At 35.8% G+C, this 27,834-nt stretch overlaps 1 protein-coding gene across 5 annotated transcripts in view; it reads right to left on the bottom strand.

Annotated features, from left to right (window-relative positions):
* Positions 1 to 566: 566 nt before the first annotated feature.
* Positions 567 to 27,834, bottom strand: part of LOC150085949 (CUE domain-containing protein 1-like) — a 153,257-nt gene continuing 125,989 nt past the window's right edge. For all 5 annotated transcript variants that reach the window (XM_090373604.1, XM_090373605.1, XM_090373603.1 and 2 more), the window contains exons 6-7: positions 25,265 to 25,385; positions 567 to 872 (exon numbers count right to left, since the gene is read on the bottom strand). In XM_090373604.1, coding sequence (XP_090229730.1) covers positions 816 to 872; positions 25,265 to 25,385 — 178 coding nt within the window. In that variant the 3' untranslated portion in view covers positions 567 to 815. The remainder of the gene's footprint in view (positions 873 to 25,264; positions 25,386 to 27,834) is intronic.

Raw genomic sequence — 27,834 nt, 5'->3', positions numbered from 1 at the left:
TGACGGGAAGAACATCCTTCCTCACCTAAAGCAATAATAGCACTCTTTCTTCATGACGTAAACCGCACATAACTCGCCATCCTAACAAGCAAGGATGACTGCAACTCTTGCAGAGTGTGCTTATATAGCTGAAAGTAACAGCTGATGCAATATTATGTCATCACCTACGAGTGTCAATCTTATCTGATGCAAGCTGTAAGAAATATTGCCATATACGTTCGTTATTTGGAAGACAATTACAATTTTAAGGGGTGATGCACTTTCTTTGAACACCAGTATATGTGAAATATATAGAGGGGACAATACAAGCACTGTAAAATACCATCCCACTCTGAAATTCTCTAATTGTCAATCCATTTATATACTGAATTGGCAGGTAGACCTGAGTTTTATATTGGTATGCTCGTTCATGGAGGACTTCTTGCACAGTACGCAATATTTGTAGAGAAGTGTCTGAATACTTTTGATCATACAGTGTAGATTAATCATAGTTGTATATAATTGGAAGGAAAAGAAGACTTACAATGTTTGCTTGTGAGCTTACTTATAAATGATATATTGTAAAATAAAGATTTAAAACAGCATTTTTCACTCTATTGTTATTTTACATACACTTCACTCTTTAATAATACACATTATGAGCTCCTCTTCACATAAATGCATATGTATGGCCCATAACATTGTAGCCTAAATGCAGTGCAGTAGGATTTTAACAACTGTCTATAGTGAAGTCAGCACACTGACCATTATGCAAATATGTATTCATGAATTTCAGATGAATGGAGACCAGCTCCAGTTCTTTACTTGCATTATGTCTATAATTCTCGTTTACTATCATCAGGAGTTTTGACTCTGTCACCTTGACCTCCAACCTGCAAAAAAAAAAAAAAAATTCAAAATTGAATTAGCCATTATATTCCAAACCTAATTAAACAGTTTTCATTGTTAGTTGTTACAGGAATTCATTAATACTTTTAAACCCAGAACCCAAAATTATTGACCTGAAAATTACTTCTTTCTCCAGTTTGGCAATTGCTAACTATCCAAAGAAAATGACCTTATTTTATTGCAAGCTCATCATATGATAATTTTAAAAACCTGTTTAATATTGAAAAAGGAATTGACAAAAATTGTACCCCAAGGTAAAATTCAATGTGTAGAAATAAAAAAAAAAAAAAACTACAGCTCCATGGTGAGAATAATAATCTTAACCCCCAGACACATTCCATTCTTTTACACATAAGCATTTGTTTGCATGCATTGTTCTTAGGAAACAATATGTAAAATATTTTATGGGAGTAGTAGCCCAAAAGTTTTTGAATGCATATGCTGCTGTGCAAAAGAGATGCAAAAAAAAATGCAAATTTTCTGACAGTAGTAGTAGTACATCAAAGTATGTGATGCAAGAAAGCAAGCTTATGTAGCATCAGACAAAAAAAAAAAAAAAAAAAAAAATTCACACATCCATTCCCTCTAAACTTTTGTCCAGTTCCTCCTTGAATTTATTTAAGCTATCAACTTCCACAACAACAGATGGAAATTTGTTCCAGCAATCAACTACCTGCTGGCTAAAAGCAAATTTCCACAGATCTATTTCAGTGTTCTCCAAAGTGGGGTATGCAGATGATCCATGGGGTGATTTGGTAAGACAAGCAAGCAATGCAGTCCTTCCATTTGGATCAACGTACCTACATGAGGTGACTTTCTCTGTAATGACTATTATTAAAACCATGTTTAGAAATAAACTTAACTTGGAACCAGATCTTCAGGTAGCTGTGTCCCAAAATATGAAACCAAGATACACAGCAATAATGAAAAATATTCAAGCATATTGTTCCTGCTAAAAAATGCTGTTGATTTGATTTATACCACTTTGTACTTTAATTTCAATTTCGTTTTGTATTTTTGCATCAAATTAGATTGCGATCTTTTCAAATTATATGTGATTCTATATATAATGCATACCATGTAAAATAAAACATAGTTTACATTACATTTACTACACTCGTTACATTAATGATTTCATATTTTGTGCTTGAACTTCATTTTGTTTTGTATTTTTTTTATTTGTGATCTTTTAAAATTATATGTGGTTTTATAAATGTAATTTTAGATATAATAATGCCTTCCATGTAAATGATTTATAAATAAAAAAAAAAAAAAAAAATTAAACCTATAAATTTAATTTTTTTATTCCGGGGTGTGCACTAGTCCTTTTAAGTAAAATAAGGATCCATGTCCAAAAAAAGTTTGGAGACCACTGATCTATTCTATAACTGTCTTTCCTCAATTTGAATTTATGTCCCTCATGTTCGTAATCTGAGCAAGAGGAAGAATCCCATCAGAATTGAGCCTGCTCAAGGCTTTATACTCTTCAATCAGATTACCTCACAGGTGCCTAAGCCTCCAGATGCTGCAATTTGCAGAACTTAAGCCTTTCTTGGTAAGACCACCCCTTTGTTCCCCTCACCAGTCTTGCCTTTCTCTGTACTGGTTATAGCAACTCTACATCCTTCCTAAAATGAGGCCTCCAGACCTGTATTCATTACTCAAGGTGTGGCCTGACCATTGCCTTATACAAGGGGATAATCACCTCTTATTCCTGTATATCATTGACAAGATCCTATGACCCTACTCTGGCAGCCTGTCCGCACTGCCCAGAAAATTTCATATCTGACTACACAATTACCCCCAGGTCTTTTTCACTTTCCACTTCCCTGAGTGTAGTACCACACAGTTGGTACATTTCTCTGGGGTTACTTCAACCCATATGCAGTACTTTGCATTTTCCAATGTTAAACTTCAGTTGTCACTTGTCAGCCTCAGCCCATTTGCCCAAATGTTCTAGATCCTGTTTCAGTAGCACACTGCCATTACTGTCATTAACACAATGTGTGCTGATATGAATATCTAGCCTTAACTGTAGCCTTTAAACTGAAATCAAATTCTCTGTGACAACAACCTATGATATGGATAAAAGTACCAGAATGACATCAATCAGAAGCCCTTTGTTTCAGATTTTAAACATCTGAAAAGTCAAGTATGTCAGACTGCCACTTCAGAACAACCTTTGTTCTCTGAATATTTAATATTGTGCAAGTTATATGGCCAAATTAGTGATACAAATTTATTGATTCCTATTTTTATTATTAATTAAATATATTAAGTTTATCTTCTGTGGCAAAGATAGTGTGATTTTCTTTGAGGAATTAAGGATTATCTGGGCAGGAATTGCTATGTCAAAGGAAAATGTCTAACCAATCTGATAAAATATAAGGTTGTTACAAAAGAATGTACATTGCAAAAAAGAAAAAAAAAAACAGTTATTTCTGCATTGTTTCACTCAACTATATGGAACACCAGTCTCATTAACAAGATGATTCTTTACAATTTATGTAATATCATTCACAGGCAGGCCAACCGGGGGGGGGGGGGGGATCATACTTCATGTTTTTTCTTTTAAAACAATATATACATGCAGTAGTCTCAAGTCCAGTATCCTCAGGGCCAAGCTCACATATTCAGTTTTTAAAGGTTATGCACATAACTTAAATATTCAGTTGTAATACAATAGCCAGATCCCTATGATCTCAACGTAACAATAAAAAGGTAAACTATAGCCATTATCAACCCACTGCAGGATGGAAGCCTGCTCAACAATTCATACTGAGGGAAATGGACCATAATCTTCCATGGTGGTCCAGTGCGGGTTGGCAGATCGACCGTATTTAGCAGTCAGGGGTTTGAACCCCGGTCTACTCAAAGAGCGTGTGCTATTGCGCCCGGGCTCCTGACCACTCGGCTACGGAGGCACTTAACACTTTAAGCACTTTACTACGGAGGAACATAAGTCACCAGCATTAAGCCAAAATGTTAATCCACACTGGTCCAGTGGGTAACATACTTGCCTAATGCAGGTTTGAATGCTGTCTCCCAGGGTCGAGTATTGTGACCATCCAGTTTATTTTTTAATGAAATATAATGTGATAATATGTCAAGTTGAATTGTCTTAAACACTAAATACATACTATTAAGTGCCAAACTGTGAGCTGGCATTGAATGTCTTGCACAACGAATGAATAATTCATTCTGCAAAAACACAGGTAACAATGACATACAGTCTAGGAAATATAGAAAACAAAGAAACTATCTCTATACTACTACTATGCATTATGCTCCATTAAATTACACTAGCTAACAAAAAATATATTTTTTTGTCATACCTCCGCAATGAAAATATATGATTCTGGAGGAAATAAACATGCTGATTCCAAAAATCGCCATAAAAAGTCTATCACGTCTACATCCAAATATGTACCAACATTTAATGTTCAAATAAAGAGATATATACACTGAGTGATCACTGAATTATGACCACCTACCTAATACTTTGTAGGTCCTCCTTTTGCCCTCAGTACAGCAGCTATCCGATGTGGCAGAAGCTTTCGGGAGATAGGGCCAACCAAGCTGTGTGTAATGTGGTCAGCAATGCAGGTATGGAGGTAATTGGTTTTTTTTTTTTTTTTTGATTTGGTAGTTGTTGGCGCATCGGCTTCTGTGGCCATATTGCACCTCCAAAGGTTTTTGCAGTACAGTGATCCAAGCCCGAGGCGGGAATCGAACCCGCGACCTTTGGGTTGCCGGGCAGGTACTTTACCCACTCGGCTAGCCCGGTCGGCAAGGTAATTGGTGTATCCAGACGTGTCCCACAAGTGCTCTATGGATTGATATCGGTGGAGTTTGGAGGCCAATTGATATGCTGGAAGTCAGAACTGTGTTCCTCAAACCATTTCTGCACAAGTGCCCGGTGGCTCAGCACATTGTCATCTTGGAAGATGCCATTGCCATTCAGGAAACAGTGTAAGATAGATGGGTGTACAAAGTCAGCAAGCAGTTGACGATAGGGGAGACCACTGATTGTTCCACATGCACTAGGGGTCCACGTTCCTGCCAGTGAAACATGCCCCACACCATACAACTGCCTCCACCGGCCTGCACTTTTTGATACCATGCATGATGGATCAAGAGCTCATGTTGTTGACGTCAAATCCGTACACGACCATCCACAGTGTGGAATAAATAACGTGACTTATCTAACCAGCACACCTTCCGGTCTTCTAACGTCCAACTTGCATGCTCTTTGCACCAGGCAAGTCTTTTACACCGATGAACCTTGTTGGGAGAAGATGCCGTGGAGGGTCGTCTGCTGATATAGCCCATATGTGCGAGTGTGCAATGCGTGGTCATGCCAGATAGTTCTGGGTTGGCCCATGTTGTATTGGGTAGTCAACTCTTCAACAGTGCTGCATCTGTTCGCCTGTACGAGTCGTCAGACCCGGCACTCACCTTTAACTTCAACCTTTGCAGTTTTGCCGTTGGGTCGTTGTTTGACCGTTTTGACACCAGTCCCGGTACAGCGGTGGCTCTCAAACATCCTACCAGTTCAGCCATTTAGGAAATCGAGGCACCAGCTCGTCGAGCACCCACACTCTGTCCTTTATCAAAGTCTGATAAATCCTTCCTTTTACCCATCACGCTTGGAATTTTACTACCTACTGAACCCTTATCTATGCTACGTAGGTCGACTAACTCCACACACTCGTACCTCACATGGTCAACGGATCGCATTCAGTTTTCATAGGGGGTGGTTATAATTCAGTGATCTCTCAGTGTATATGTATAATTCAAGTTTGTAATACAAATGTAAAAAAATATATGTTCTATATAATTCATTTACCCCAGGGGCTCACATCTGGTGAGTATGGGCTTGGCAAACCCAGGGTCCTGGAGCTGGATAGCATCATTCTTCTCTTTCTTGCTTTCTTGGTGATTCCCTTCTATTTCTTATTCTCTCTCTCTCTCTCAGGGTAACGCAGGAATTTTTTTTGGCTGGTGCAGCATAAGCCTCAATTTCGCTTTGTCCTTAAAAATGTTTGCTACTAAGGGATTTTCTCTTGTATTCCTGCTTACTCTCCCTCAACAAGGAACCAGCAGTAATCCCCCATCATTACAGGATCCCAGGGGTTTTGGTACCGCTTTTCCATCATGGAAATATCTTGATGAAACTGCTCCCATCTCCCATTTCAGGGAAAAATTTGAGATGGAAATGAACATTCGACAGCCCATGTTTTTGTAGCACTTCAGTAAATTAGACACCGACATTTCATAGTTTTCTTCTTGCCTATTACACAAAAAAACAGTGTACTACCACCTTAAATGATCACCAAGCTGCCAATTCAATCTCCTTTGACTGGGTTTCAACACATTGTCTTTTGGGAATTCCTTAATTTGGGGTCCTACGAAAATTCCTTCTGTAAGTTTGGCATATGTTGAATTAGGAAACACACTTCTCAGTCGGCAACCTGCAGCTCGTGTGTGTGTGGCTCTTTAACTTTTAGCCCATATATAAGGCAAGAGCAGCGGGTGGCGACATGAATATAATATAACATTAGTTTCAGTGCAAGCTGCAAAAAATTCTCAGTTTAGTTTGCATGTGCATCACAAGCATTAATAAATAATATTATTTATTAATTCTCGCATATTTATTAAAACTAATTAATATTAAATAATATTATTTATTAATAAATATTTCAAAAAATATATTTTTTTTAATAAAACACCTTCCCACTCTACAATTTCTTAAAAATCCCCCCCCCCCCCCAGCTTGAGCTGAGGTGTGGCTCTTTGGATTCTTTTTTTTTTTTTTTTTTTTTTAATTTGATCAAAAATGGCTCTTCACTCAAAAAAGGTTGCCAACCCCTGATCTAGTCCCTTCACAAAATTTTTCATCAATCTAAGTTTGATGTGCAGGGGTGGAAGAAGAATCTTGTTTGATTGCAATAAAGGAATATATTTTACATTGTCCTGGTACGAACTCATCCCAATTTTGCACAACAATGTCCTTCTGTCACACAGCTGTCCCATAAACACAAAAAACATTTTGTGAAACCTCCCTGCAAACCAAGATTACTGCATATGTTTCAACCATAATCCTGGTATTTTATAGCATGTAGAACCTCAGACATGCTTTCATGACTAAGTCCAACTGAACAAAACACAGGAACTGATGGAAATTCATTGCCATTATGAAGCAACACTGCTTTTAAATATAATTTTGAGGCATCTATGAATAAACACCATTCATCTGACTTATGCACAGCACCTAGTTCCTTCAGAAGTCCAATAATGTCTTTGCAAAACCACTTACTGGTCCTCTGTAGCAAAATATTTCAAAACACCAAAATATTTGTTCCTGCTGCAAGTATATTCCACTGTTATAACCTAGAACCTAACAGTTCAAGCTTGTTCTTTCAGCAAATTTAAGTCATGAACCAAATCATTCAACTCATCTTGTTTGATCAAATATACCCCCTACCTGAACTTACTGGCTGATAGTTGACATCTTGTGAAGTGGAGGCTTCCGGGGAATCCTCAACTTGAACTTAATCACTATTATCTTCCCCACTTCCGTCACTCTGTGGAATAGACTGAGTTGCAGAAGGTATATCTGGATATGTTATAGTGTATTTGCTTTTTTTTAAAGACATACCAGATATATTTCTCATACGGAAGTAGCAATCATTAATGTGGTTAGATGGTTCTTGCCAAACCATAGGGACTACAAAAGGTAACGCTTTGAGTTTGCCATGTAACCACATCCTAAGTTCATACAGGTATTAACACTTGTGAGGCACCCAAGGTTTGTCTTGATAACCAATTTTATATCAGAAATAAAAAGAATATGAAAGTTTTGTAATGTCAGATATTTTTCCTTTAAGTCTTTGGGATAAACCGTCCACAAACATAACAAAAATTGTCTGGATGATTGATACACTTCCTCTGTCTGTTTATTCATTGTACAACTAATGAATTTCTGAAAACGTAAATTCAGTTTTGAACACTAAAACTAAAATGCTTTTAGGGTTTTAAGCCTCAGGCTGCAGAAAAGCATTTTCGTCTGATTCATTTCATACACCATCAGGTATCTCTCATATTGTGAAGTTATACTTCATAACTGAATTGCTATCATTGCATCACCAAGGTACCTACCTACCCACCCACCAAGGGTAGGCCAAATAGCCTTGAAACGGTGCCATCTGGGTGGTGGGATCCGCTGAGAACAAGTAACAATAGTCTTCTCCATTGGTGAAGCATTACTTATTCGAGGTAGTGCAATATCATGGCAACTTGTGAAAGTATTCGCAATATGAAATACACTTAAAACAATGCTGTTTTCAGCTGCATATTAACATGATGCTATTGCATAAAACTTGTACGTTTTGAACACTACAATATAAAAACAACACAAATTCAATTTTTATCACTACACAGTACACGGCAACTTACTAGTTCTACTCATGTGAAAACACTGAAAGGAAAAATATTTGAAATCAGCAGGTAGAGCCTGAAATTATTTTACTTCTACCCTCAAGGATTGCAGGCCGCATCCTCCTATGCTTGAGGGGCTGTTTATGTTTGGAGGATAGATTTACAACCCGAGAACATGTCACAATCAGCTAATACTTGGAAAACCTTGGCACTGCCTACAAAAATCCATCCTCACTAAAAACACTAAATTGTTGCATTGGAATTTGAACCTAAGAACCATAGGTACAAGTCTGATTATGTTTATCACAAGAAAACTGAGGCCAGAATCAATTGCTAAAACAAGAGAATTAGCTTATATCTCTTAAAATAAATCAGTGTCATACATTACTGGCTAAATTATACAAAATTGGCATATTTTGATAAAACGAAATGTTTGCTGATTTTCGAAATCTATGTATAAAAATTAGTTAAAAACAGCATTTAAGTTCTTGGAGGTAATGAAACAATGCATAAATTGGACATCTGCATTGTGTTTTTTTTTTTTTTTAAGTTCAGCCAGTCTATTTTCACTCTGCCCTTGTACAGTCAACCCCCCTTGGAGAAATATTCAAAGACTACTGCATTTTTTAAGGTTCTACTGTGTTAAATGCAACATTCATTTTGGAGATTATCTAGAATTTTGATTATATGGCAAAATACCCCAGTTGTCCAGGAGAGGGCAATAGCCACGAAAGGCTTCCTCTCCCTCCTAACTTTATGTAATTTCAATAGGGGCAAATAGCATCAAAAGACAAATTATAAAATCATCAACCTAGATGATTTTGTGATAACTGAGAGGAAAGTGGAGAAATTGTTGAGAATAAACATAAAAAAGGCACCCAGGGTGGATGGGATCTTCATTCTCTCTCTCTCTCTCTCTCTCTCTCTCTCTCTGATGGCTGTGCTGAGAATGTGTGAATGTTTATTTATTATCCACCATTCTCCAATGTTCAAGAAAAGAGCTTAACCTATAAAGGTCTAAGCTCTTTTGAGGTCCAGCCTTCTAGATGTCAATAGAGGCCAGATATAAATCTGGTCTCTATTGACATCTATCTAGAAGGCCTTTGCCCAAGTTTCCTATTAAGTGGTGACTGAGGCATTGCTTAGAAAGGGATTTCCTTGAACATTTATTAATTTTGTTATCTCCCCGCAGGATAATTGTTCTACAAGTTTACAAGTCACAGGACATGAACACACTACAAAACCCACTCGAGGTGTGTGACAAGGAGATCCTTTATCTCCAATGCTATTCAATCTAATTGTGAATTTGCTCTTAAAAGCTGCCAACTCATGTAGGCTTTTGACTTGCAGGATGAGAGGATTAATGCAATGGCCTTCACCGATGACTTAATATTTATGGCTTTCCACAAAAGGTGGCCTACAGAGGTTGCTGGACCAGGCCTCTACCTTCTTTAGGAAAAGGGGCTTAGTGATCAACCTCTCTAAATCACGGATTTTGTCTCTTGTTCTGTGCGACCGTGATAAGAAAATCAAGGTCCAGGACATTAAATTCTTACTCTATAGAACTGATTTACCATCTTCTGCAGTTGAGACCACATAGAGGTATCTAGGGATGCAGTGTTCACCTGGAAGTCGAACAAGAGTGGGGTGCAACTTGCAAGAAATGCTAGATAAACTTCGAAAGGCTCCTCTTAAACCACAGCAGTGCCTGTTCATTGTAGATTGTATGTTTTACCTAGTCTATACCACAATTAGTACCTGGTCATGTCATATGGCTGGCCAGCTGAAAAAAATAGATCTTCAAGTTCGGGCCACCATTAGAATCTGGCTGAGACTGCCTAAGGATGTGCCTACTGCATATTTTCATGCCGATGTGGTTAACAGAGAGCCTGGCATCCCCTCTCTTTGTTGGATAATACCATTATTTAAGAGAAATCGGCTATTGGGACTTTGACATTCCTTGTCACTTACCATCAGAAAGGTAGCTGACATCAAGAATGAACTTAGGGCCAGCAATAATTTAATTAAAGATTACTCGAGCTATAGACACCAGCACTAAGATAAAAAAAATAGGTGGCAGGGCCTTCATGGATGTTGTGATGGCCATGCCTTTAAGACTTCCAACAAAGTAAAATGTCAGTGCCAATTGGGTCAGCGACGGCAGCCGGTTACTTTCGGGTCATGAATTCGTTGACCTTATTAGGACCAGAGTGAACACCTTACCCACCCTCGCCAGAACATCATGCGGGCAGGCAGACAGACAGTAGAGCATGCAGAGCTGGGTGCCAGGCAACAGAAACTAACTTTAGTTCATATGGCACATAGATGCTGCCACTCCCATGGCCTACAAGTCAAGAGGCATGATGCCATTGTTAACATCATTGAAAATAAGTTAACTCAGAACCATTGCACTGTGTTGAGATGGTATGTTTTAAAAGGGCAATTGTCATCATTGCCCAAACTGTCAGTCATGGGCATGACTCTGATGTGTCACACAGTTTGAAATTGAGATACTATGCTACAAATCACAATTTTAAAGTTGAAAGAGTTAATATATGAACAAACAGGCTTTGTACTGATTGTATCCACAGCTACCATTTCTCATAGAGGTATTTGAAGTCCAGCCTCCACTTCTTTCTTACTTAGTTTAGGGATTACTGCCTCAGACTTAAAAATAATGTCCATCCAGGTCCTGCGGATGGACATTATTTGTTTCAGGGTCCATCAAAGAATGACTTCCACAGAATGATGTCCCCATTAAGTTGCCCTTCTAGGATGCAATCATTGGCTACAATTTGCCATTCGCATGGAAATGTAAAAATATAATTTCAGTAAATAGCATCAAAAGGCAAATTATAAAATCTGTTTTATAATTTTGACTGACTGTAGGAAATATTGATACTGTTACAAGGTTTTTTTGCTTTTGTGCACTGTGTGCTTCATTAGAAATAATTTTAATTCAGTTGTTTGAGTTATTTGAACATATTATTTACACTATTTAATTTATTTATTTTAAAAATTTCATAAGAGTTACCTCAATCTTTATCCATAGGATAAAGATTGAGGTATCGAGGTAAGCTTCTCTTCAGAACTCTCCAACTCTAACTGACTTTTATTATGCATGGTTTAAAATGATTAAAATTATATACTCTTCATTAAAATACAATTAAATTTGTTCAATTTTCTAAGCCCATGTATGACCAGACACTCCCAGGATCACAGATGAAGGACCCCAACCCAACCCCAGATCTATCCAATTCAACATGTAACCTTGAGAGATTGAAGACACTGTGTCAAAATTTAAAATAAATGCCTATAAAATTATCATGAATAAACTAAAATACAATGATGATAAACATGCATGTTGATATCTAAAAAACTACTTTCCTTCCTTAAGGGACAAAACTTTGACATACTGTCATGATCACAGGTAGGAAACAAATATTTATTACTGAGAAATTACTTGTTAACACGCATGTGCTCAAAGGTTCACAAATCTGAGATGAGAAATGGTCTCTGTATGCTAATCATGTTATTTTTGATTCTCATTTCTAAGGCTTCAGCAGTTAAAAGTTGTGTGATTGTGCTGTACATTCAGAACCTTAGCTTCATTAAACAAGAAGACGTGATCCTCGTTTATCAAATGGAATGACAGTTCAGATACCGTGGCCCTCACTGCCCTAACCAATGGAGCATGTTGCTTAAGATACATGTCCAAAAGGCACCTCGTAGATCCCACATACAAAGAGTCACAGTTGCCACACATAATACTATATACTGCATCATGCTATTCCATAGCTGAAGAGGAGGGTGTGGAACGCCTTTTCATGGAATGAAGTTTCTGAGTGGGCTTCGCTATTACTCTAAAATCAGTGTCCCTGAAAAGATATTGGGCTGTTTGTACTACTGTTGGATATGGAATCGTAATAAGTTATTTCCTGTATTATCTATTCCATCTTTGGCCTGTAACTTAATTCTGTTTATGGTACCTAGTGAATAGCCCCTGTTTAAAGACCTGTATGTAAGCTCTTCAAATTTAATAATCTAATGCAATCTGATCAGTCGTATATTTATATGCGTTTATGAATTGATTTAAAATAATGCAATATTTATAAGTGAAAGGATGATAATTCGTATAATGTAGGAACATCCCTGTGTTTTTGTCAGCTTTCGATATATTTTGAACTGTAATTTATCACTATCTTGTTAATGTAAAGTTTAAAAAATTTATTGGCTTCACTTGTGTATCCTTCTTCTCCAATGTGAATCTTAACCTTGTGTGCACATTGTTAAACGTTCCTAAAATGTGTTGTGTTTCTAGCTATGTAAATATCTGTTTTTAGAAATTTAGTCTTATTTATATTAACCAAATCATTGTTAAATAGTTGCCATATAGTATCTAATGCATAGTCAGTACTGGCATTAGTGTATAGCAACTACATCCAAAGTGAACAATTTGTCTCTCTTCCCTGTCCTTCTGTCATTTAAATTTGTAAATGATGTGTCGTAATTTTTTATGCTAAAATTTAATATTTGTCTCATCGGCTTTATTATATAATACAAGTGTGATGCTAACAAAGCAACTGCTGAATCTTTATATGACACAAAATGGGCCTGATGGGATGGTCATATAAAGATTCGGCATTTGCTTCGTTAGCATCACACTTGTATTATATAATAAAGCCGATGAGACAAATATTAAATTTTAGCATAAAAAATTACAACACATTGTTTACAAATTTAAACGATAGAAGGATAGAAGAGAGAAAAATATTCTCTTTGGATGTAGTGTTGTTATACTCTAATGCCAATACTGACATTAGATACTATATGGGAACTATATAGTATCTAATACATAGCAATGATTTGGTTAATATAAATAAGACTAAATTTCCAAAAACAGATTTTTAATTTAGCAAAATTTTTGATTCAAGCAAATTATTATAGTCTTCCAAAATAAAATTTACAGACAAATATTTGGGTTACCCATGGGGCTTAGTTTGAGTGGTCTTATTGCTGAGATACTGTATATTTAAATAGAATTTGAATTTTATTTAACTATATTTGTATCTAACACCATTTTTACCCAACATTACTTTTTATGGGAGATACTTAGATGATGTTCTTATTATAGCAGATGAGAAGACGACGGATAACATTTTAGGAACATTTAAAAATGTGCACACGAGGTTAAGATTCACATTGGAGGAGAATACACAAGTGAAGACAATAAATTTTTTAAACTTTACATTAACAAGATAGTGATAAATTACAGTTTAAATTATATTGAAAGCCGACAAAAACAGTGATGTTCCTACATTATACGAGTTATCATCATTTCACTTATAAATGCATATAAATATACGACTCAAATTGCATTAGATTATGAAATTGAAGAGCTTACATGCAGGTTTTTAAACACTGGGTATTCACTAGGTACCATAAATAAAATTAGGTTACAGGCCAAATATAGAATAGATAATACAGGAAATAATGATAGGCTTGGGGAAAAAACATTTTATTACAATTCCATATGTCCATCAATGGTACAAACAGCTCAATATTCTTTTCAGGGACAGTGAGTAATAGCAAAGCCCACTCAGAAACTTCATTCCATGCTGAAAAGGCTTTCAGCACTCTCCTCTTCAGCTAAGGAATTGCATGATGTAGTATATAATATTCGCGTGGTAACTGTGACTCTTCGACTCTTTGTATGTGGGATCTACGAGGTGCCTTTTAGACATACGTCTTAAGCAACGTGCTGTGTTGGTTAGGGCAATGAGAGCCTCGGCATCTGAACTGTCATTCCATTTGATAAACGAGGATCATTTATCAAATGGAATGACAGTTCAGATGATAAACGAGGATCGTGTCTTCTTGTTTAACGAAGATAAGGTTCTAAATGTAGAGCACAATTACACAAGACTTAATTGCTGAAGCCTTAGAAATGAGAATCAAAAATAATGCGATTAACATATGGAGACCCATGGCTGGCTCAAGGTTTATGGTGCCTAGGCCAGTGCCTACTCGGCCTTACCCTAAAGCCAGCCCTGCTGAGACCATTTCTCATCTCAGATTCATGGATTCGTGTTAACAAGTAATCTCTCAGTAATAAATAGTGTGGGGAATGTTTCTTACCTGTGAACACGACAATATGTCGAAAAGTTTTGTCCCTTAAGGAAGGAAAGTAGTTTTTTAGACGTCAACGTGCATGTTTATCATTATCATATTTTAGTATATTCATGATAATTTTAACAGTGTTTATTTAAAATTCTGACACAATGTCCTCAACCTCTTGAGGTTATGTGGTGAATCGGATAGATCTGGGTTTGGGTTGGGACCTTCAGCTGTGATCCCAGGGGTGTCTGGTTATACATGGGCTTAGAGAATTGAACCCATTTAATTGTACTTTAATGAAGAGTATATAATTTTAATCTTTTTAATCATTTTAAACTGTGCGTAATAAAAGGTCGGTCAGAGTTGCAGTTTTGTGATTACTTCGAAGAGAAGTAATCCTATGGATAAAGATTGAGGTAACTTATGTAATTTTTAAAATCTGATTTAAAGATAGGATATATTGAGCCTTAGTTGCTCTTGGTTTTATAATGAATTTATTTATATAAATAAAATTTTTAGATCAATGTTATGTATTGTATATATTTAATTTTTATGGGAAATGGTGGCAATAGGAATAGTTAATTTGAATTTGAAGCAAAAATATTATTATTATTATTAATAGCCATATGGTGCAAGGAAACCTGAGGCTTATGCTGCACCAGCCAAAAAAAAAAAAAAAAAAAAAAAAAAAATTCTGAATTACCCCAAGAGAGAGAGAGAGAGAGAGAGAGAGAGAGAGAGAGAGAGAGAGAGAGAGAGAGAGAGAATTATGATATTCAGCTCAGGGAGAGGGGGGGGGAAGTGTAAGTAAAGCAGACTGTTGGCCTCTTTAAAGATGAAACAAACAGATGTTGAAGAACAAAAGGCTATTATGAAAAAGTATAATGGCTTTTTTGTTTCTAACAAATTAGTGAATACATCAGAACAGTCATCAAATGAACAATTGAATAATATCATTTATGATTCATGAATGGTTTTTGCACTGTGAGAGCAAAACAAAATTTCCAATTTATGCAATGTATTGTAGTTCTTAAACCAAATTTGAATTCAAGTCATCAAATGGATGACTCAGAAGTTTAAAATTATTTTCTGAAATACTACTGGAGAAAATTCAGTAGCTTTGTGAAGAAAACTTTGGATACATCTGTGAGAAATATAACTCACAAAATATAGCTAACTATAATAAGAGCAGGTGATTTTTCTGTGCACTGAAAATAATCTTACAATTGAAAGGTGAAAATTGTTTGAGTGTAGGATTATCAAAGGAGAATAGTTATGGTTTAATTCACATTTGCTGATGGCTTCATCAGGAAACTGCTCCTTATCAAGTAAATTAAAATTCAAAGTGGTTTAGATAGGATTAAATCAAATCAATGATTGATAATCATCACAGTAAGCTTAGATGTTAATGGATAAATTTTTTGATTAAGCACATTTAGCCAAGAAATTAAGAGAATATTTTGGACATGTCATGCTATAGGGATATTGAATCATCATTGAAATACAGAATCTAAAACTGGAATTCCTTCCACTAAAAACAACATCCATCAATCAGCTTTGCAACAAAGGATTTATCACAGCTTTCAAAGTTATCTCCTACATTTCAATGATGAGATATTTATTAACAAAAATGGAGTAATGTTATAGTACTGTAGATCATTCCAAAAAATTACATGGCTGGATGCACTTGATTATATTGACCTGACCTTGTAAATTGTGATAAACATACATGTTAATATCAAAATTTTCACAAGGATATCTTAAGAATTGTGCATTTCAACAACCAAGAAGAAAAATCCAGCACGAAATTGTGTGAAGGACAAAAACACCAAGAGTCCAAGCATCATTCAAGCATTATATAACAGGAAACAGCCACCGAGGAAAATTTTATTGACAATCTTGTCAAAAAAAATGATTCAATCAAAGCAGCTGTAATAAAAGAAATGGATGTTGATCAGGAAAGTCTGGATTTTGAAAAACTAGTGAGAGACAAATAAAGATTTTTCAAAGTTTAGAAACTGGAAAAAATGGTGATGAATTTTGTATTAAAACACGTTTTAAAAAAAAAATTATTCTTAAAGAAATTCATATATTTAAAAAAAAAAAAAAAATTCAGCAAACCACTATATAAAAAGTGAAATTAGTTTTCCTTGTTTTTTTATTATTATTTGGTTGTCTAATACTGAAAATTAAACAAATATAACTGACCTTTAATTATGACCAATTTAACCGAGACCTTTTCTATGGGGGTTCTCCTCCCAATAAGTATCATATTACAAGTTCCAGTTTTCTCTTTCTCAGCTTTCCATACAGTCAAGCTTGTGATTGAACCAATATGTTCTCTTTAATTAAAGACAGCATAGTTTCAAATCAAATAAATATGAAAATATAGCACGGAAAGCCTTACTCTGCAAATCTATGAAGTCATTATTCTACATGTCAGCATCATCCATCAAGTACAAATTAAAGGTAAAAATTTCAAATCCACTCATTTTTCAGCTGAACAAAGTATTTATCAAAAGAGTCCGTTAGGTTTTCCGAATGCCTCAAAATGTTGCCTTCAATCCAAGCCGGGACCGTCTCTTTCAAACCCTCTCCAGAGAGAAAAACATTTTCCAGAGAGCTAGATTTTGTTGGAAGGAAGCAATATTCTCGTGTGCATCAAGAACAGTCACTTTTGAAGTGAAATGTTGAGTTCATTCAAATGAGAGAATATATCTGCAAAATAGGCCAATGACACAATGAAATCTGTTTCAAACTTTTCAGTTTGCTTTCTTTGTTTTTCTTGAAGAAACATGCTATCTCCATTCTAAGTTCCATAACATGAGTGAAGACTCGTCCATGTGACACCCAGCTTACATCTGTGTAATAAAGCTAAAGCAATACTTCTTGGCAGAATATTTTGAAGGGTCACAGTTCAAAGCTGAAGACAAGATGTTCACTACTTGAACAGCAGTATCCAGGGCTGATTTCAGTCTTGGAGAAAGTTTTTGAAGCCAATGCATAATGATGCAAAAACAATGGATCCTCCACCTGCACCAAAGCCAGATTTCTTCTCCAACAAGGAACATGCATCTATCAGCGCATATGAAGCGTAATTTTGCAAATACATTTCCAATACATTTTTTGAGAAATCGTCAATTAGCTGGTACACATCAGCAATTTTTGCGATAGCCAACAGAGGTTCACAGAACAAAAACTTCTCTTTGATGCACATTTCAGTGTCATATCTCAAAGGCCACCAGTTGAAATATAATCTCTATATATATGTGTGTGTGTGTGTGTGTATATAAATAAAATATATGTGCATAATCTAACATTGAGCCTCATCAGCTTTCGTCCAATTGAAATCCAAAGGGCTGCACCACTTTCTTCAGTTCCTCTATGTGTTGATCCAAGATATCAGATGACATATCCAAATATTGACTTCTGATGATGTCATTTGACAGCGTTATTTCAGCAATCTGTTTCCTCTGTTGCTTTCCTAGAACAACTTTGACCATTTCAAGGGCACGAGGCTTGATCAGTCTCACCAATTGTGAGATTTTTTTTTAGTAGATACAAAATCCAACTTGGGTAAAAAAAAAAAAAAAAGTGCCTGATGAGTGGAATCGAGCTTTCTTCTGCTTCAGCGAGTGTACAGAATTTCCTGGGTGCACTTTTGTGAAATTCTCTTGGTGTTTGGCAGGCCTCTTGTTATCATTACAGAGCATTTCTGCACATAAAAAGCACCAAGGTTTTTCAGTTCCAAGACAATACATGAACCCAAATTTCACATAATCCTAATTGTATTTCTTTTTATTTGATATTTTCTCATCTTTTTGAAAGTACAAAAAAACTGCAATTTTAACTAAACTATCAACTGTTTTTTTTTTTTTTTTTTTCGTTTTTTTTTTTATCAACTGTAGTAGAGTTAAATGCGAAAACAACTACCCGCAGTGAAGACAAACTGATAACTAGTGCATGGAGGCAAATTACACAACAACAGAGTAGAAAGCATACACTTAACCTTAATCGGGGGTAATCGAAATGTGAGATGTGTGTGTGAAGACTGTGCAGTAATGAGTGAATAATAGCATTCATTTAGATACCCAAAAACTGCATACTTTCTAAATGCATAGCATGGAACAAATAAAGGATGTCGTCCAGGTTTGTACTGCAGAATGAGATGCACAATAAATTTCAAATTTTATTTTTCAGTGACATAACATCATAAGAACATAGCTCAGGAAGTGCCTGTAGGTATATTTAATTAATAAGCAATTAATGTTAACAATTTTAATTCATAATATTAATTATAAAGAATTCTCAACTTTAGAATTTTCTCCACTGAGAAAGAAATTGCAATAAACATTTTGGGAGGCATCTCACATTCACACATTAGGAATTCTTTAGGGAGATGCCAAAAGTTTATCAAACTCTTAACGAGGAGCTAAACGATCTTGTGATAACTAAAAGGAGAGTGGAGGAGAGATTGTTAAGGATGGACATAAAAAAAGGCACCTAGGGCAGATGAAATCTATCCTATTCTATTAAGGATACCCTTAGCCATAATTGTGAGAGCATTCAAGGATGCTCTCACAATTATGGCTAAGGGTTTTGCGATATGAACTGGAGAAATACTAATATATACCCAATTCATAAAGGGGAATCAAAAGGCTATGAGTAATTACAGACCTGTTAGCTTAACATCTCATTCAGGAAAAATAATGGAATCACCAGTTAAAGAATAATGCAGGATCATTTGGACAGGCATGCAATTATACAGCAATCACAGCATGGATTTGGATTTGCCAAGGAGTGGTCTTGTCTAACCAATCTGATAGGTTACTATGATACAGTGACCAAGGAACTGGATGCAAAAAAATAATTTTGACATCACATACTTATATTTCAGGAAGGCTTTTGATACTGTTGCACATAAAAGACTTCTGTACAAACTGGAGCAATGTGGCATTAAGGGCAGTTACTGTTATGGATAAAGGGATGGTTAAGTGGAAGAAGACAGATTGGTTATCAATGGGCACTGTGCTTCTTGGTGAACTAATGTTATTACTGGAATTATTATTAGCCATAAGGTGCAAGGAAGCCTGAGGCTTATGCTGCACTAGCCAAAAAAAAAAAAAAAAAAATTTCTGAATTACTGAGAGAGAGAGGGGGGGGGAAATCACCAAGAAAGAGAATGATATTCAGCTTAAGACCCTGGGTGTGCCAAGCCCATATGCAGGGTTCAGTACTGAGTCCATTGTTGTTTTCAATATTTATCAATAATGATGAAAGTATATCAGGCTCAATGTCTAAGTTTGCCAATGATACAAACATTGGCAGGGTGGTTAATGATAGTCATCAGGATGAGCTACTACAACAAGGTCTGGGAAAATTGGATAGATCGGCTGAGAAATGGCAGCTGAAGTTTAACCCCAGAGTAACTTATCAGCTGTGTGGTATTACACTCAGCGTTGTGGAGAATGAAAAAGTCTGGGGGTAATTGTGTAGACAAACATGAAATTCTCTGAGCAATGCACAGACATGCTACCAGGACAGCTTACAGGGGTTTTGTCAATGATATACAGAAATTTTGCTAGCAGGGATAAGGTGGTGATTATCCCTTTGTATAAGACAATGGTTAGGCTGCATTTTGAGTACTGTATACAGGTCTGGTGACCTCACTTTAGGAAGGATGTAGATTGCTGGAACAGGTAACTATTCCAGATTGTTGAAGGGAACAAAAGGGCACTCTTACCTAGAAAGGTTTCAGTTCTGCAAATTGCAGCATCTTGAGACCAAGCACCTGCGGGGAGGTCTGATTAAAGCCTTGACTGGATCGAGTAAGCTGAATGTTAATGGTATTCTTCTATTTGTTGAGACTACACACAAGGGGGCATAAATTAAAGTTGAGAAAGGATGATTGCAGGTTAGATGTGCGTTAGCTTCAGGACAGCCTGTTTCAACAATCAGCCAGCAGGTGGTTGATTGTTGAAACAGGCTCCCATCTGTTGATCTATCCTGCAATCATTCTTCCTCAATCCCCCACCCCCATTTGTAGTCCCACCAAGTAGAAGAATACCATTAAAATTCATCTTACTCAATCTATTCAAGGCTTTAAACACTTCAATTGGATCTCTTCACAGATGCTTAGTCTTGAGATGCTGCAATATGCAGAACTGAAGCCTTCCTAGGTAAGAGAACCCTTTTGTTCCCTTCACCAATCTGGTTGCCTTCTCTGCACCCATTCCAGCAGATCTACATCTTTCCTAAAGTGAGGCCTCCGACCTGTATACCGTACTCAAGATGCGGTGTAACCATGGTCTTATACATATTGATAATCACCTCCTTATCCCTGCTAGCAAAGTTTCTGTCATTGACAAAACCCCATGAGCTGTCATGGCTGCCTGTCTACACTGCTCAGAGAATTTCAGAGAAGACCCACAACAGAGCCTGAAATCCCAGACACCTTGCTTTCCAGGCTGCTGCATATACCAATAGTACCAATGCAAGAATCACTTTCACCTCTGCCTGCAGTTCTAGTTAAACTATTCTGTGTATCCCACCCCCTTCAAGTTAGGAGTTTTCTGACTCGCCTATCACTGCCTCGATAGCATCAGCAATATTGGTACTCAACTAAGAATAAGTAACAAGAGACTTCTCTACTGGAAGCATTTACTTATTTGAAATGAATGAATAGTAGATAGGGATTACTTGAAAGATTTCACAACATGAAATATATTAGTAAGAATGCTCTTTATACTAACTTAGTTTTGCTTCATTGCAACTTGCTACATTTTGAAATAATGCATTGAAACTTATATGTATCATAACATTCAAAATAATAATAAAAAAAAAAAAGGTTTGAAAAACAATTATAGCATGTGTGTATATACAGCCTAGTTAGCAGAAGATTAAAGAGAGGAAGGGGAAAGCTACATGGCTATGGTGGCATGTGTCAGAGCAGATGTCATAATAATTATATAAATAGCATGACATCCATTCTGACATGAATACAAATTATGTTGGGTGCCAGACTATTTGATTGAAGATTTGCTATCAAAGACCATTTAGATAGTCATTGTGTATCAGTACTTTATGTTTTATGATATTTCATTGAATGTATAGCTGCAATGTAGTTAGTGATACTGTTATTTTAAGTAAGCCCTTTCAATTTTCATAGTTAGTGTCATTTTATTTCACCTTAATTACATTACAGTAATTTAACTAGGGAATTCAAGGAATGCATTTATACGGTTAGTATAGACATTTATAGCATTTATTATGTCGCAATCCACATCATTCAGTTTGATGAAGGTGAACTGCTTCAATTTTCAATGGACTCTGAAATCAAATTGAGAACTGATACCATCCAACTAGAACATATTGCACTTACATTCAGTTAAAACTCAAGTCAACTAACTCAAATGTTTTAATCTAAGAAAAGAATGCCATTTCTCTGTCTTTACTTTCCTGTAGGGACATTTTTATTCCTTGGACAGAACATGGATTAATGTTCACTTTAATGCAGAAATCTTCACTCAAACTATTTCAATTGAAACAGTAATCCCCCCCCCCCACATTTGCTACTAATTTCCTTAGACTCAGGGGAGGTACCCATGTACTGGAGATGTGCAAATGTAACCCCAATTCACAAAGGAGGATCAAAGGGCGACAAAAGTAATTACAGATCTGTAAGAAGTACTGCAGGATCATCTAGACAAGACTTCAGTTATAGCTCGGACACAGCATAGGTTTGTTAAGGGGAAGTCTTGTCTGACTAATTTGATTGGATACTATGATGTGGTCACAAAGGAACTGGATGCAAAGAATAATTTTGATATCATATATTGATACTGTTGCACATGGAAGACGGCTGCACAAATTGGAGCAGTGTGGCACTGGAGGCAAATTGCTGATATGGATAAAGAGATGGTTGAGTAGGAGAAGAGAGTGGTAATCAATGGACCACATTACCATTAGACCACCATTACTCCTCTTCAGGGACTAATGTTATTAGTGGAGTCCCCCAGGGTTAGTGTTGGGTCCATTTTTGTTTTCTGTATTTATTAATGATACTGATGTTGGTATATCAGGTTTAATGTCTAACTTTGCAGAATAATGACACTAATGACAGTATGCTACTGCAACAGGATCTAGAAAAGTTAAGCAAATGGACCGAGAGGTGGCAACTGAAGATTAACATTGACAAATGTAAAGTACTGCATATGGGAAGCAGTAACCCCAGAGTAACATATCAACTGTGTGGACTACTGACGGTGATAGAGAATGAAAAGGACCTGGGGATAATTGTGCAGTCAGATATGAAGTTTTCTGAGCAGTGCAGATAGTCTGCAAAAGTAGCTCATGGAGTCTTGTCAATGAAATACAAGAATTTTTCTAGAAGGGATAAGGAGGTGATTATCCTTTTGTATAAGGTAATGGTCAGGCCACACCTTGAATACTGTATACAGGTCTGGAGGCCTCATGTTAAGAAGGATGTAGAGCTGCTGGAACGAGTACAGAGAAGGGCAACAAGATTAGTGAATGGAACAAAGGGGTGCTCTTACCAAGAAAGGCTTAAGTTTTGCAAATTACAGTGTCTGGAGACTAGGCACATGCGAGGTGATCTGATTGAGGTGTATAAGGCCTTGACTGGTTTGAGCATGCTGAATGCCAATGGGATTCTTCCTCTTGCTCAGAATAATCACCTGAGAGTGCATAAATTCAAATTGTTAAAGGGTGGTTGATTGCTGGAACAAACTTCCATCTGTCATTGTAGAAGTTGATAGCTTAAATAAATTCAAGGAAGAACCAGACAAACATTTGGAGTGAATGGATGGGTGAAATGAGAAGGGTTTGTTTTATTTATTTTTTGGCTGATGCTAGCTTGTTTTCTTGCATCATATGCCTTTACTAAATGCTGATTTCAACTATCCAGTTGTTGACTGGAATTTGTGGGTTGGTCACTCACATTCTATCCAGACTTTTGCAGATTTATGGGATGGCTGTTATCTACAGCGGCATGCTAGAGAGGCAACAAGAGGAAGCAATACACTGTGGATTTGGTCATCAGCAGTGATGTTTCACATATTAAGAATCTGCAGGTAAAGAACCCACTGGGTGGCAGTGATCACAGTGTACTAATGTGGAATTTAATTAAAGACATAACTACTGTAAAAGGTAAAGGGAAAAGCTTTTGCTTTCATAAGGGTGACTAGTGGTTTCAGACAGTTATTAAATTCCATGCAGTGGGACCAACTGAAGATGTCACAAACAGAAAATTCTAAATGGGAAGCATTCAGATAATTAATCATTGAAACCACTAGGCTTTTCATACCAAGCTTATATTAACAGTAGCAGGAAGGGGTTGAATCACATTGGGCCACTTGATGTCAATGGGTTAACTGTTGACCCTACTCAGGTTGTTGACAAATTGAATAGGGATTTTGCATCTACATTTATACATGAGGAATTCTTTAGGGGATGGAGTACCATATGTTTATCAAACTCTAAGAGAAAGCGAAAGGTGGAAGAAAAATTGTTGAAGCTAAACATTAAAAAGCACCTGGGGTGGATGAAGCAATCTATCCCATTATATTAAGAGAGACAGCAAACCCTTAGCCGTAATTATGAGAGTTTTCTTGGATTTAGGGGAGGTACCTATGGACTGAAGAAGTGTGAATGTATCCCAAATTCATAAAGGGGAATCATCAAAAGGTGACATGAGTAATTACAGACCTGTTAGCCCAATATCTTTTCCAGGGAAAATAATGGAGTTACTGGTTAAAGAAGTAATGTAGGGACATCTAGTTAGCAATAAAATTATACTGCAGTCACAACATGGATTTGTTAAGGTGCTGTCTTGTCTAATCAATCTGATTGGATACCATGATGCAGTGACCAAGGAACTCTATGTAAAAAATAATTTTGATATGATATACTTGGATTTAAGGAGGGCTTTTCATACTGTTATACACAGGCTCAATGCTGACGGGATACTTCTGCTTACTCAGATTAAGAACCTGAGGGAGCATAGATTCAAACTGAGGAAAGACAGTTGTAGAATAGATGTGCCGAAGTTTGCCTTTGGCCAGCAGGTAATTGATTGCCAAAACAGACTTCCATCTGTTGTTGCGGAAGTTGATAGTTTAAATAAATTTAAGGCTGAACTAAACAAACGTTTGGAATGACTGGATGGGTGAAATGGGAAGGGATTTTTTTTTTATTTTTTTTATTGATGCTGCATAAGCTTGCTTTCTTGCATGATAATGCCTCAACTAATGTTAACTGTTAGCATTAATGCTAATGCTAACAGTTTTGAACTTAACAGTGACATCCGTGTGTATGTGAGATAGTAAGGACATTATAAATCATCACAAGAAAAAAAAAGAGCGTCACCATTCCAGGTACTTACACAGCTGCAGAATGTAAACCATCCTGTATCCAGTGCATGCTATTCATCTAATTCTGGCTGACCACTTCCATCAATCAATGGCTAATAATGTTGTTTGAAAATTGAACAGTTTGGCTACATTCTAGAAGGATAGCTTTGGAGTTTCTGCACAAAAACAGTGAAGCTTTCTGCAGTCTCCCTAAATGTCCTGTGGTAGGTGCCACAAAACAATGATCATTGTTCGGGTGTCAGCATTATCAGGATAAGTTTTGTGAAGCCTATTCACTTAGTACGTATGATGCAATTATAAAAATTTTAGGTAAAATTGTTTTTCTGTTAAGCAATTACACTAACTTGACTTTTACACTAAACTTTATATAAACTTTAGCTCATTTATATAATTTGTAATAACTTACAATATCATACAAATAAACATACATGACTGTTCCAGGTATCTTTTTTATTTACTTCATTTTCAGATTCCTCTTCAGATAATTCTGAATATTCATCCTCATGCAGTAGCAAATTGTCTCTTGATGGGTTGGTTCCATCTCCTAAGCTAATATGTTAGTTAGGAAATATAAGAATCTTAATGCTTTAAAAATATAGAAAATAAAATGGCAATTTTGTTATAAGGGCAGATTTTTTTAAATAAGAAAAAGCTTACTCTCAAAGGAAATATGTTTAAAGTCAAACTTTTAACAGAGCGAACTTATACACTAATTTGTTACTGTAGTATGATTTTATATTGTTTAAAAAACACTGGGTAATAAAATATAAATTGGCCTTTGGGAAGATGGGGATGGGTACAGCTCATTCTACTATAACATGCCATCTTACAATGAAATTTCATGCATATTATTTTGGCACCTTGTCTGCTGTGATGTACAAGAAAATTCAAACTTGAGCACAAAAAATCCATGTGCAATCATATTATACTCTTTCTCTGTTTCTGTTGCACATTTTCATTTATCTATTTTGTACTATAAAAATTTATAGACAGTTACACATGTACATATTCTTACTACCCGTAAGAGTGCAAAAAAAAAAATATATATATATATATATAAAGTTAAAAAATATATATATATATATACACAGTTATTACTTATTCAAGGCAACTCGAATGTCATGGCAACTCATTGTGAAGGTATTCACAATATGAGATATACTTATATCTCATATTGTGATGTCAATGATATAATGATGTCAATTTATAACTACTTAAGTAGTTATAAAAAAAAAATATATAAAAAAAAAAAAATATATATATATATATATATAAAGTTAAAAAATATATATATATATATATACACAGTTATTACTTATTCAAGGCAACTCGAATGTCATGGCAACTCATTGTGAAGGTATTCACAATATGAGATATACTTATATCTCATATTGTGATGTCAATGATATAATGATGTCAATTTATAACTACTTAAGTAGCTGGCTATGTACAGAATTGATGCAATTGCACTAACTTGTACAAAAATAATTACTTATTTTTTGCTGCATCATTTTTGAACTTCATTTCCAGATCTCTCACTCTTTTCAGCAAGAGTAGTTGAGTTCGAGAGTATTCAGACTGTTGCTCTTACCTAGCCCTCATGTAGCACAGTTGGTAGCATCACCGTCCTCGCCACCCTGGGTGTAAAAAATCTGAGTTCAGGTCCCGTTAATGATGGGAGGAATTTTATTGGGGCTTTTTCCCAATGTGGCTGAGTTAGTCGGTCTAGATAAGGGTTTTTTCCTCCCAGAAACTTTAGCTTTTTGTCCCGCAATCAGAAAATCGACCACAGAACATGCAATTTACAGAGAGTATACATGGAGCAATATGGCTTTAGTTGCTGATACTCCCAGAACCCAACTACAAGAACAACAAACAGCATCTTCGAAGGATGGTTCATTAGCTGTTCTTGTAGTTTTTCTTTTTTTTTTGCACCATCATCTGAATCAAGTTTCGATGCAAACTTCCTAAAAATTTTTCCTTGTTTTTAATTTCTGTTATGGTTGATTTTCCAACTTAGTAAAATCTTGCTAATGGAGACCCACTTTCTCCCTTTGAAAGTCTCAATCTTTGATTTAATTATTAAAAAATTCTGCTTCCTTTTAAAAGACGACCATAACTTCAGTATGAAAAAATAAAAGCGTAAATGTTCAGGATCTCTTCTTTTGTGTATCTAAACTTCATAAACATTTTACTCCATATCTCACTTGCACATATCGTGTTAGTTGCAATTTCTGCGTGCCGTGTTCTTTTTTATTGATGCTTATTTTATTTTTTACTATTTTTTGTTTTTTACAACAAAAAAAAAGTAAGTGAACAGAAATATCAGATTATAAAGTGTTTTGTTTAGTTAGTACTGTATGTATATTAATTAAGCTATGTACGTAAGTGTAAATTTATTTTTATTTTGCTAGCCTGTGGATAATATTCTTTTGATTTTCATGTATCATTTAATTTTTTTAATTGGCAAGTAAAATAAAAGTATAAATTTGTGCTTTATATCTTCATTTTTATAGCCTGTGGATAATATTCCTCTGATTTTCGCTTATTACAATTGCCTTTAATAGAATCAAAGTTCAATTCACGAACGTGATCACAATAACCACAAAAAAAATAATAATAATAATAATAAATGCTGACTCGTTCATATTATTGAAATTTCGAATTATTGATACTCAGATTATTGATGTTTGGATTTTTGACACTCTACTGTATATGGACCAATTAATGAAAAACATTTGAACTGGAAGCCGAGGAGGGGAAAAAACCTTTTGTTGCTTTCTGAAAGTAGTACAGGTTTTTAAGTTCAGGAGCGCATGGTGTTAATACACTGCAATTGTGTAGCAATTCTGAGAGAGAGAGAGAGAGAGAGAGAGAGAGAGAGAGAGTTGAACTTTTAAAAAGGTCAAGATGCTATAATTATTTTAATTTAAAGTATAAGCAAATGGCTCTTGGCAGTGAATTTTCAATAGTAATTTATATTTTCATAATCTACCTA

Source organism: Mastigoproctus giganteus, chromosome 5 (assembly GCF_048544385.1).
Source record: "Mastigoproctus giganteus isolate SK-2022 chromosome 5, ASM4854438v1, whole genome shotgun sequence".
Classification (NCBI taxonomy): Eukaryota; Metazoa; Arthropoda; class Arachnida; order Uropygi; family Thelyphonidae; genus Mastigoproctus; species Mastigoproctus giganteus.
The sequence above is the reverse complement of the archived record's forward strand: the minus strand, read 5'-3'. Positions and strand labels throughout refer to the sequence as shown.